The sequence below is a fragment of the Pituophis catenifer genome, unplaced genomic scaffold (genome assembly GCF_029215685.1).
Source record: "Pituophis catenifer annectens isolate HBS135680 unplaced genomic scaffold, rPitCat1.0.hap2 SCAF_1, whole genome shotgun sequence".
NCBI classification, from domain to species: domain Eukaryota; kingdom Metazoa; phylum Chordata; class Lepidosauria; order Squamata; family Colubridae; genus Pituophis; species Pituophis catenifer.
This window is the reverse complement of record NW_027256881.1, coordinates 307,599,385-307,611,504: the sequence shown is the minus strand read 5'-3', so window position 1 is coordinate 307,611,504 and position 12,120 is coordinate 307,599,385. Positions and strand designations below refer to the sequence as shown.

At 39.5% G+C, this 12,120-nt stretch overlaps 1 protein-coding gene across 1 annotated transcript in view; it reads left to right on the top strand.

The window, feature by feature from the left end:
- BTBD7 (BTB domain containing 7) overlaps window positions 1-10,362 on the top strand; it is a 50,991-nt gene extending 40,629 nt beyond the window's left edge. The window contains exons 8-10 of the mRNA XM_070931520.1: window positions 1,284-1,462; window positions 2,744-3,172; window positions 9,466-10,362. Of these exons, the coding sequence (XP_070787621.1) occupies window positions 1,284-1,462; window positions 2,744-3,172; window positions 9,466-10,263 (1,406 nt within the window). The 3' untranslated portion in view covers window positions 10,264-10,362. The remainder of the gene's footprint in view (window positions 1-1,283; window positions 1,463-2,743; window positions 3,173-9,465) is intronic.
- Window positions 10,363-12,120: the final 1,758 nt, after the last annotated feature.

The following is a 12,120-nucleotide window of genomic DNA, read 5'->3' as shown; positions in this document are numbered from 1 at the left end:
AGTTTAGTATTTGGTACAGGATTTTATGCTTTTATCAGCTGGTGATGATCAGCCTTGATCAGTGACCGGAATCATTGAAGACACTGAGCCAAGCTGTATAGTCTGAATGATAGCACTTGTAAGGACAAAATAAATTGGTGTTCGGGTGACTTTGAAAGCTTTGAGGGAGAAAAGGCCACAGTGGTGAACATTGATTCATGAAGATGAATGAAGTTGGGATATTTTGGAAGGTTTTTTTCTCCTTGGGGGCGGTAGTTGGATCCTTTTAAAAAAAAAACTTTAGAAAGCTTGTTTATCTTACATGGCAGTTTTCATTTATTTCCCGATTCAAAATGACCAAAAAAAAAAAATGCAATCAAAGAGGGAACTTCTGGAAATTAAATAAGAGACAGATTTGGAAGCTGCAACAAAACCCTGTAAAAAAATTACCTAACAATGTATTTAAGGGACAAAATCAAATGATTGATGATCTTCCAAATCTTTTATTCTGTTATTCGTATTGGTTAAACTAATGGAAAGAGGTAGAATATGCTCAGAATGAAGATATTTATTGGAAAATATTAGTGGGAAAATACTGTAAAAGGAGTTAGACCTTCTTAGTTGTATCAGCAGCTAGATTGATAGGATTACCACATGTGCTGCAGAGTGCCTCCCAACCCATAAGCAAATTTGGAAATACTTGGCAGGATGAAGTGTTGATGGTCCATTTTGCATAAAGAACATCCAGGAAAGATAACAGAATAACAGAATTAGAAGGGGCCTTGGAAGTCTTCTGGTCCAATCCCCTGCTCAAGCAGGAAAAACTATACCATTTCAGATGATTGTTGTCCAATCTCTTCCTACAAACTTCCAGTGTTGGAGCACTCACAACTTCTGGAGGCAAATCATCCACTGATTAATTGTTCTGTCAGGAAATTTCTCCTTAGTCCTAGGTTGCTTCTCTCCTTGATTAGTTTCCACCCATTGCTTCTTGTCCTGCTTATACAGGTGCTTATACTGAATTCAGGTGGGAAAACTGATCTAAATGGTAAAAGTTTTCAGTGGGTTCACAATAAGATGGAAATGAAGGAAATTCATCTGTACTGTCCTCTGTCCAACTTTGTAGCTCGAGTCATTATTGCATTGATCTTGCTGACACATGTCTTTCCGATCAATTGCCTTTAGATAAGTTCTTTCTTAAGTGTAAATATCTACCTTGCTAAACCTGGGTCCTGTTGAAGCTCATTACAAGAATGCAGAATTAATTTCAATGCGGATTGTTTTCTGTTTGGTTTTTTTCTCAGTTCCTCGTCTCTCTGTTGTTAAAGAAATGGTCAGACGGCTGCAGGAGCTCCGCCATACTGAGCAAGTTCAGCGAGCTTATGCTCTGAACTGTGGAGAAGGAGCCACAGTCAGTTATGAGATTCAGATCCGTGTATTGAGGGAGTTTGGACTTTCTGATTCTGCTGCTGAGTTGCTGCAGGTATGAAGCGTTGAAAGGCAGCATGCAAGCAGGCTGCTCTGATTCTTTTTTTAAGTGTTTTAGAACTTGCGTGTATTCAAAGTCAGATGTAACTAGCATGTGCAAAAGTGTTGAAGAAGTGAGTACATTCAGTTACATATTGTAATGTAAAAAAAAAGAATAGGTCAAATTAATTTGTTTCTAACCGATGAACAAGAAAGTATTCCCATTGCTCCTTTAAGCTGCTCTATTCTAAATGTGAGTTATCTTTCATGCATAATGATGAGAATGCTTAATAAAAATTACAGCCATCTAAAGCTTTTGATTCAAATATGCTGATAAAAAAATGTTAAGAATCCTAGACTAAAGCCTATACAGAGCCCCACCCTATGTTGATCTACAGAATGAGAATTTATGTAGTTTTATGCTTAAGATGGGATTTATGCTTGCGGGACCGCCTACTACCACCAATAGCCTCCCACCGGCCGGTACGCTCCCATAGAGAGGGGCTCCTCCGGGTGCCGTCGGCCAAACAATGCCGACTGGCAGCCCCCAGGGGGACAGTCTTCTCTGTGGGGGCACCTACTATCTGGAACGAGCTCCCCCCGGAGATACGGAGGATCCCGGATCTGCGCGCCTTCCGCCGCGCTCTAAAGACCTTTCTATTTCACCAGGCGGGCCTGGCCTAATTTTCTCCCTCTTTTATAAAAGAATTTTAATTTTAAATTTTTAGTATTTTATATATTCAAATTTTATAATTGGTTTTAAATAGATTGGGGTTTTAATTGTCTGGGCCAAAATTATTTAATTTGATTTTAATTCTGCTTTTAAATTTTGTATGTATGTATTTTATTGTTGGCTGTGCACCGCCCTGAGTCCTTCGGGAGTAGGGCGGTATAGAAATCAAATAAAAGTAAAGTAAAGATGGAACAGGAAGAGTTACTGTATTTTGCTGACATAGGCTCTGTAATTAGATACGTATATAGATCCCATTGTGCTAGCATGTTGTGCTGATTTTTCCCAGTCAAAGTCATTGTAATGCAAACCTACCATGTTTCCATATTGTTGGCATGGAGGAAAAAGTACAACTGACCATTTATCTGTATTAGTAGAAGTGTTGCATTTGTTGTCCCAAAGGTGCTTTTTCAAGAGGCAACTGGACTTTCTGGTTTTTCTTTGAAGATGTTTCACTTCTCATCCAAGAAGCTTCTTCAGAAAAAACACCTTTGGGACAACCATGACCTGGATGACTGAGAATCTCCATAGACATGTTGCATTTCTTGTTCTGTCTTTCTGCTGCAGAATCCTCACAAGTTCTTCCCCGACGAGCACTTTGGAGATGAAAGCCCACTTCTGACCCTGAGACAGTCAGGCCGATGTCGTGTGAACAGCACGCCCACTGCAGAAACAGTGTTTACAGACCTAGACTCTTTTGTGGCCTTCCACCCACCACTCCCTCCTCCTCCCCCTCCTTACCATCCACCAGCGACTCCAGTTCACAGTCAGTTCAAAGTTGGATGGAAGCAAAGAGCCCAGAGCCAGCACCCTTCCCGTTCTTTTTCTTATCCTTGTAACCATTCGCTCTTCCATGCCAGAACAGCCCCCAAAGCTGCCCTACCCAATTATTTCTCCAGTGTGAAAGGCACACCTCCAGATTGCACTAATACCGCAGGATTGGGAAGACAGACAGTTGCAGCTGCAGCAGCTGTGGTAGCTGCTGAAAAGCAAGTGGTAAGAGTACCTTTTTATTTTATGCAGACAATACCTTTTTTTACATTTAAGGGGTTTGATTAAGTTGTATATATTTTTAATCTGTTTGTAAGTTGCCCAGAATCATAAGGGGAGGCAGGGAATGTTGAGGGTCCCATCCCCTAGAGCAGTGGTCCCCAACCTTTTTATCGCCGCGGCCCGCTGAGCGCGCGCAGGGGTGGGGGCACGGCCCAGGAGCTTTTGCGCACGGCCCATTGCGCATGGCCCAGGAGCCTTTGCGCTGCAGCGTTCATGTCCCCCGGCCGCTGTGCGGCCCGGTGCCAGGTACTCCACGGCCCGGCACCGGTCCGCGGACCGGGGGTTGGGGACCACTGCCCTAGAGCAGTGGTCGCGACCTCATTGGGGGTCGAACGACCCTTTCCCAGGGGTTGCCTAAGACCATTGGAAAACCGGTTCTGGGGCCCCACCCACCAACCCCCGCGTTATTCTTACCTTTTATTTGCCCCCCCCCCCCAATCTATTGCTGCCTCCTGAGTCCCAGCTGATGGCTAGAGGGAAAAAAAAAACTGTTTAAACTCTTGCGGCAGGGCTTCAAAGGGCCGCCCTACAGCTGATCAGTGTTAAAAGAAAAATGAGTAGACCGGTCTCTGCAAAAATAAATGGGTAGACCCAGTGGTGGGATTCTACTTCGGTAGAACCGGTTGTTAAGTACTTAAGTAGTTAAGCCAGTGGTTCCCAAAGTGGGCGGTACCATGCCTTAGGGGAGTGATAAGAGGCAAGGGGGGCGGCAGGGGGGTGCTAGAGACAAAAGGGGGCGACAGGGGGGCGCTAAGTGGCAAGGAGGGTGGCCCTCACCCTTTGGCCTGTGCCTCGCAGCAGTTACCTCCTTGCAAGCAAACAGCAAGAAAAAACAACAACTTTCAGCTTCAGCATAGGCTAATTAGCCCGTTGATTAGATCTGCCTCCCGACTCTCAGCTGATTTGCTCCCAGCTGTTTTGCGCAGGGCTCTGCAGCTTGCTGCAAAGAGCTAAATTGCTGGAGCAGATTTTTTTTTCTCCTTATGCAAATCAAGCTGAAAACGAAACTGGAAGTAAAGCAGGCTTTGGCTGTTACTGGAAAATTAGACAGAGGCAGATTTATTTTCTTTTTCCTCACCAAAAAAGGTAGGTGCAAACAATGGGAAATTTAGGGCAAAAGAGGAGACTTCAAGATTTTAAAACACAAAAGAAAAAAAGCTCTATTTAACTAGGGAATTGTAATAATTGAGATAGTATTAATTGTATATTGTGTTGAAAGCAGAAATGGTTAAGTTGTGGTTTGGAGGAATATATGGGGGAAATTATTTGGTTTATTATTATTGGTAAATATAATTAATTGATTTGTAAGAAATTGGATGGCATGGAAATAATTGGAATATTCATGTTCATATTGATTAATATACAAAAAAGATAGTTATATAACTAATTGATTTATATTAAAATGTTGAATTTGTATTAAACAACTGTAATATTACATAATTTATTTATTTATTTATTTATTATTCGAATTTCTATACCGCCCTTCTCCTTTCGGACTCAGGGTGGTGAACAGCCAAAATAAAAACATTTATACATAAATACGATTAAAAATAGATTTAAAATAATTAAATTTGGCCCATAGTTTAAAATTTATCAATTTAAAATCCATATCAAAATTTAAAACCAACCATAAAATCATAAAATCAAGAAAGACCGGCTAACTGAAAGAGATGAGTTTTTAGGGCCCGACGAAAGGTCCGGAGGTCGGAGATCACTCGTATCTCTGGGGGTAGATTGTTCCAAAGGGTAGGTGCCACCACAGAGAAGGCTCTCCTCCTGGGGGTCGCCAGCCGGCATTGTCTAGCCGACGGCAACCTGAGGAGGCCCTCTCTGTGGGAGCGAACTGGCCGGTGGGAGGCTATTGGTGGCAGAAGGCGGTCCTGTAAGTACCCTGGCCCTAAGCCATGGAGCGCTTTAAAGGTGATCACCAACACCTTGAAGCGCACCCGGAAGTCCACCGGAAGCCAATGCAGCTCGCGCAGGAGAGGAGTCACATGGGAGCGCCCAGTCGCTCCCATAATCCCCCGCGCGGCCGCATTCTGCACCAGTTGGAGCCTCCGGGTGTACCCCAAGGGGAGCCCCATGTAGAGAGCGTTACAATAGTCCAGACGAGAAGTGACGAGTGCTTGAGTGACTGTGCGTAGGGAGTCCCGATCCAGAAAGGGGCGCAACTGGCGTATCAGGCGAACCTGATAAAAAGCCCCCCTGGCCACGGCCGTCATATGCCCTTCTAAGGACAGCCGTGCATCCAAGAGGACGCCCAAGTTGCGGGCCCTTTCCGTGGGGGCCAATGATTCACCCCCAATAACCAGCGATGGCGTCAGCTGGCTATACCGGGATTAACCAATGTGAGGATGGATTTAAAAATAGATGACAATGGGAAGGGGTATAATATAGAATAGAAGGGAAACATTGAATTTGATTAAGATTAGAGATGAGGATGAAGGGTAATATTCATTTTTTAAAAAAATAGTTGAGGAATAAATATGGCAAAAAGGAAATATAGAAATTGTAAATTTAATTGACTAAACACTGTTTAAATTTGTGAACCAGCCAAATACTCTGTTCAAAGAAAATACGTTGTATGTTTGTACGTGTGTTTCTAATTATTGCTATTTATTCATTCTTTATCTTAATATCTTTATATTTGTTTGGGGTTGGCTTTCTTCCTTTTCATCTTTTTTTATTGTACAGCAATCTTTCTCCTCAAACCTACCACCTCTGTCTTTTCTTTCCTTCTTACTTTCTCTTCCTCCCCCTCTTCTTCTCCTCCCTACTTCCTCTTCCTTTCTCCTTCTCCTCCTCTCTTCCTCCCTGTCTTACCCTCCCTCCTACTCTAATTTCCCTTCCCTTCCTTCCTCCCTTCTCTTCCTTCCCTCTTCCGTCTCTCTTCTCCTTCCTTCATCCCTCTCTATTGTTGTATTCATTTTCAATTTTATATTTTCCACTATGGAGTCCAGGCAACCCCAGTCTTCCTTTCATTTATCAAGTATATTTCTCAAAATTTCCCCTCATCTTTTTAATTATTAGTAGTATATTTCATCTTATTCCATTTTTTCTATTGAACTCAATGTAATCATCTTTATCTTTTTTTTTCAATTATTTCCTTTTCAATATTATCTCCTTGTTTCTCTTGCTTCTCATTCATCTTTTCTCTTTCTTTTTTTGCAAGCTAACCAATTCTCTGCTTCTTTATTTCCCTTAAATGCCTCCTTACTTTTTGAAACATCTCCCTTAGTGTCTCAAATTCATCCTCCCAATTCTCCATATTTTCAATTTTAAAAGGCTAGGATTTTTAAGCTTATTCTTTTCATTTACATATGTGGGGGGGATGCTTTTCAAGGAGCCACAAGGGGGGCTGAGAGCAGAGTCATTCTGACAATGTCTTTTAAAATTGCTTGGAAGACCCATTTTTTCTCTAACAATAATGGTTTGTATACTTTGGAATAAAACATATACCTGGAAAAAGTACTTGCAAAACTTGGACAGAAGGAAAAGAAAGACAGGACTGGACTCATTATCAGTAGCTAGTTAGTTCATTGTTATCAGTGACTCCCACTGATTCTAAACTCATTTTAAGACTGGGATTGGTGACTACTGAAATTTAAGTATTCACCATTGGTCTCAGAAATCTTTGATTTGCGAGGACCTGTCAGAAATCACTTTTTTCAGCCCTCTGGGTAGTCCTTTTGTGCATATGGACTACTCAGAGGGCTGAAAAAGTTATTTTTGACTGGTCCTCGCACTTTTGACCAGTCCTCGAATTTACGATTGTCCTCACATTTTATGTTTTTCTCCCTATCTTGTCACCATGGTGAAGAGAAGCAATTGTGAAATGAGTGACATGGTTGTTAAGAATGCTGCACGGGCATAAATGTGAGGATGGTCATAAGTGTGAGGACCAGTCAAAAGTGCGAGGACCTGTCAGAAATGACTTTTTTCAGCCCTCTGAGTAGTCCCTATACACACAATCATGGCCACCCAGTCACATGACCAGTTAGCAATGCCCACCCAGTCACATGACATCCAAGCCACGCCCACAGAACCGGTAGTAAAAAAATTTAGAACCCACCCCTGGTTGGGGGTCACTACAACATGAGGAACTGTATCAAAGGGTCGCGGCATTAGGAAGGTTGAGAACCACTGCCCTAGAGAGATACACCTGGTGGGACCCAAAAGAAGGGCCATATGCGAATAGACTGCAATATAAATTCCCTAAATAAATAAATAAATAGGAAATGGATGGCTATATAAAGTGGATAAATAAATATATCAGTATTAATTTACTACTGCAGGATGCTGTGAATAACACTTGGCATTTTAAGTTTACCATTATAGCTGTTGGAAGTGGAGCAGGCTTCATTTTGGAAACGTTGATTGTGATCAAGCACTGTGGCATTGAATTGTTCTACAAGAGATCATACAAGCTGTTGTATAATTTCCCTATGGTCTAAATTGATAACAAATAAGCCCTCCAGATTGATAGATTTATGTGACAAAGCAGATGGGTTTAATCAATTGACTCAAGCTCTTGCCAATGAAGATGCCAAGATTGTTAGGTAGCATTAATGTACAAAAAATAAAGCAAATATTTGCATGGTATGTAGAAGAGGCAATCTAGTGAAGATTTAAATGAAGCAGGAGGAGAAGCTAACACAATGGGCAGAAAACCAAGTTCTTGCTCACCAAATTCATTTTCCTCCAAAGGCCATCGAAGGAACATATCAAGAGGTAAATGGTTAACCAGAATAAGTGAACATAGTAGCTGGGGATTTTTACTCATTTATTAAATCCTTTCCTATAGATTGCATCCACATTTTCTGTGAAGTTTCTCTTACACCTTTGCTTATAAGTTAGTTTATGCATAAGATACTAATTTTGGTTCTTCTGTGTTTTTATCAAGGTAGTAGGCTTGAAGAAAATGTATGCTTTATTTAAAAAAAAAAACTATTACCCATTTTCAACTAACAGCTGATGAAACAACTTTATAAGGTAGCCATTCAATGTATAAATATTTATGTATTTTATTTGTCACATATTTATACTGCCCATTTCAATTAAGCGACTCTGGGTAGCTTAGAATAAAAACATATCACAAAATATAAAAGCATAAATAAAACAAAACAGAATTAAAAGTTAGGTTTACAATATTGAAAGTTAAAAGGTAATCTATGGTATATGTTATAATATAACCTACATAATGCACAACAATATAATACATACAAACACACACATCCACATATGTGTATGTTAAAAAGTTAATATATAATATATTAAATATATTTTAATCTTATAATGTTATAAATATATAAATTGGCATGGTTCCTGTTACAGAGCATAATCTGTAAAAAATAAAAGCCTTCCAACCAAAATGGTACCTATTTATCTACTAATAATTGTAATAATTAGGTTACAAATGATTGTTAACAATAGTTAAAATATGCTAGCAGCATAATGTCATTATTTGAACATGAATAATCATAAAGATAGAGTCATAAGCGAAAGTGAAATGCTAGGGAAAAAAATCTGATTTCATTTTTAAAAAATCCTTCTTAGAACACCTATTCCAATCTCTGTGAAAACATTGTTGCTGACCAGTGTTACCTGTATTATCAACAAATCATAATTAAAGCATTTTATGTATAGTTATTACTTTTTGGAATCTGCCTATTGAATTAATGAATTCAGTAGGAGCTTCCTATTAATAAGCAATCCAAAATGCATCTCTACAGGAAACACACAAAATTGACAGGCCTGCACATAGGACTATATTATCCTGGATACACTGCAGCTTTTTGGAACACGTTTTTTTAAAAAAATCACATTGCCAAATTGCAGATATAGTAAATGAAAATTTCCGCTTTTGGTAAGATTTGGGGCTATCCCACTTTTCTACATTAATATGACTATGCTTGCCGTCATGTTTTAATTTTTAACTAGTTTGCTTAGAAAGCCTCAACTCTTTGTGCTCAAATCAGAGCCTTTGATTTCAGAAGCTAACATCGTATAGAACCATCAATATAAAATACTACATAGTTTATGAATCATTATTTCTTATTAGTTTTGAAACAGCACTCAACTTTTTCGTTTCCTGAGCAAATACAGTATGATGTATAAAACAGGGCAAGTTGAATGTCAGATTCTTAACTGTGTAATGTTGGACTTTTGTAGGGCTAAGTCGTCCTGGGACAGCTAGATGACAAGCACAAGTTGTAATTGGTTTTTCTCTTTTTCAGGGTATTCAACCTGTTCTCAATGAGCTGATGCCAGATATTGCAATGGGTGTGTCAACTATATCTCTGAAGGACAGGAGGCTGCCAGAGTTTACAGTGGACACAGAGCCTGTTCTGGAAGTTACACCAGGACCACCTCAGCACATTTCATGCATTCAGACAAGGCACATACATAGTTCACGGAAGAAACATTCAGCTGAGCAAAAACTGGATCCTAGAGAGAATCACCAGGAATATCCTGATTTCTATGATTTCTCGAATGCTGCATGCAGGCCTTCTACTCCTTCCCTTACCAGGCACACCCCTTCACCTTCCCAAGGTATCTATTTTGGCCCAGATTTATATAATCACAATAAAGCATCGCCCAGCGGCTTAAAAACCACTCAGTTACCCAATCACATCTCTCCTAAAAAGCTAGAAGATTCTAGGAGAGACTATGCACTTTCTCAAGAAGGGCATTCACACAGACAAAAGAATGAAACGATACACCTCAATGTCTTAGAACAACCTCCCCAGAGGTTGGACTTGGCTTTGGCTGCCCAGGAGAACCCTGGGAATATATCAATTCATGCAAGGGGACGAACAAAAATGGAAACGGATTTAACGTATGGCCTAACCTCTGGTCGACCTTCCCTGCCTTCCTACAGGGAAGAAATCCATGATGAACCATCTAGCAGGAGATTGGCCGACACTGAGCCTCTGGAGAGTGAAGCCCAGAGAAATGTAGATTTGGAAAGAGAAGAGGTTGTAAGTAGAGGAAGAAAGTCTCCCGACTTCCTATACAAAAAATCTGCCCTCTGAAAACCCTCCACCTCCACTTCTTCTCTGTGCCTAAGACTTGTGAAAGATCAGTCTTTGAAATCCCTGGCCTGAAATTTTCTCAGGCCAGTTTTTTTCCAATGCCAGCCGCTATATCATTTTTTTAATTATTATTTTTGTATATACATGGCTTCATTAAGAAATGGCATGCTCCCAGTTTATTTGGAATGCTGCTTCAGGGTTTATGTTTTCAACAGATTTTGCTAAAATATATTTTAACTGGCACCTTTAAAAAAGGAAAAATAAAAGGTAGCCTTTTGCACCTGTACATTAATTTTATTAATTTTTATATTGGTATGTTAAACTTCTACTGTCATATTTTATAGGACTGTATGTTCATACTATTTTGAGCGTCTTTTTTTTTTTTTTAAAGAAATCATTTCCTGGTATTCAGTGTGCATTAGGCTGCATACTTGCATACTTAAGATGTATTTTCTTACAAGATGGTGAAAATATCTGTCTTTATTTTTTAATGACAATAGGAATTCCAAAGAACAGCACACTTACAAAACTGCTCTGGTTAGGTTTGCAACCTTTCGGCTTTACCACTAATACAAGAATCCAGTCTAATGTGTATGCTCTGTTTACCAAGTCTCAGGCTGCTGATGTAGCAAGTGCTCAGTAATGTCTGTGGCCAGGATTTTCTTTGAAAGTGAGGAGTTCAAGTCTGTTATGATTTCTGAAAACATTCTTTTCCTTTTGGAACATGAAAACTTTGACGGAACACTTTTTAAGCCCTTTGGTTACAGTGCGACGAGTGCTTCAAATTTGTGACATTTCTGTAGACGTGCTTTTCTGATTCTTCATTTTAGAAAGATACATAGATGGTAAGCACAAGAAGGCAAGAAAAGAATTGTTTAGCATTTGACATGGGTGTTAATGCTACATTTTGGTAGAACAGCCCTCCTGGAAAAGTCAAGAGGAATGCTTACTGCCTTTTTTCTGCCTCTGAAGAAATCAAGGGCTGCAGTTTTAGTAATGTTATATATACTTTGTTTTGTGGACAGAAAGCATATTTGAAGATGACTACAACTTAATGAGCTATAAACAATTTAGCACTTAATTTCTTCATTCCTCTCTTGAATAGTTTGGAGTTTGTTGAAGTTGGTTAAACCATATTGGAAGGGAGGTTCTTTTGGGTTTTATGAACATAAAGTAGAGATGCTGTGCAGATAGATTATTGCCACTAAGAATGGCCATTTCAGCAGTCAGTTGTTTCAGGTACTTGCCACGTATTTCTCTTGCATGGACTGGAAAAATTTCAGTACCACTGTGTGGTAATACCTAGCAAAGGCTTGACTTGATATGGTGGTTAATTCTAAAATACAGCTCTTCCATCACTTGAACCTTAGCAACATTGAACCTTTTTTTAAAATTGTTAGCTAACCTTAAATCTATTTTTAAATACTGTACTTGAGACTGTTGAAATGTACATTTTGTTTAAGTGTTTTTAATTATTTTCTGAGCTCTTTTTTAAAGTCCCCACTAATCTTTTAGTTCCCAGTCCCAACCCTTTAAGGGGAAACACTGTTAAAAAGGAATGAGAATTAACAGCTTGTCCAGATAGTTTACACTACATTAATTTCAAGCATTGTGTTACATCTTTGTGAACTGAAAAAATATATTCTGTGAAAAGTTGATTTGGTAATAAGACAGCACTTGGGGGATAAGATAATCATTTATTGTCACTTGTGAAGCATCTTGTTAATGATCTGGGATTTAAACATGTTTTCTGTCAAACGTGTTTCAAGAACGATGCTTTGGTTCAATTTGGGCACTGATAAAAATAATATTCCATTATTTTATCATCTTCAGTAGTAGTGCTCTCTCTCTCGCTCT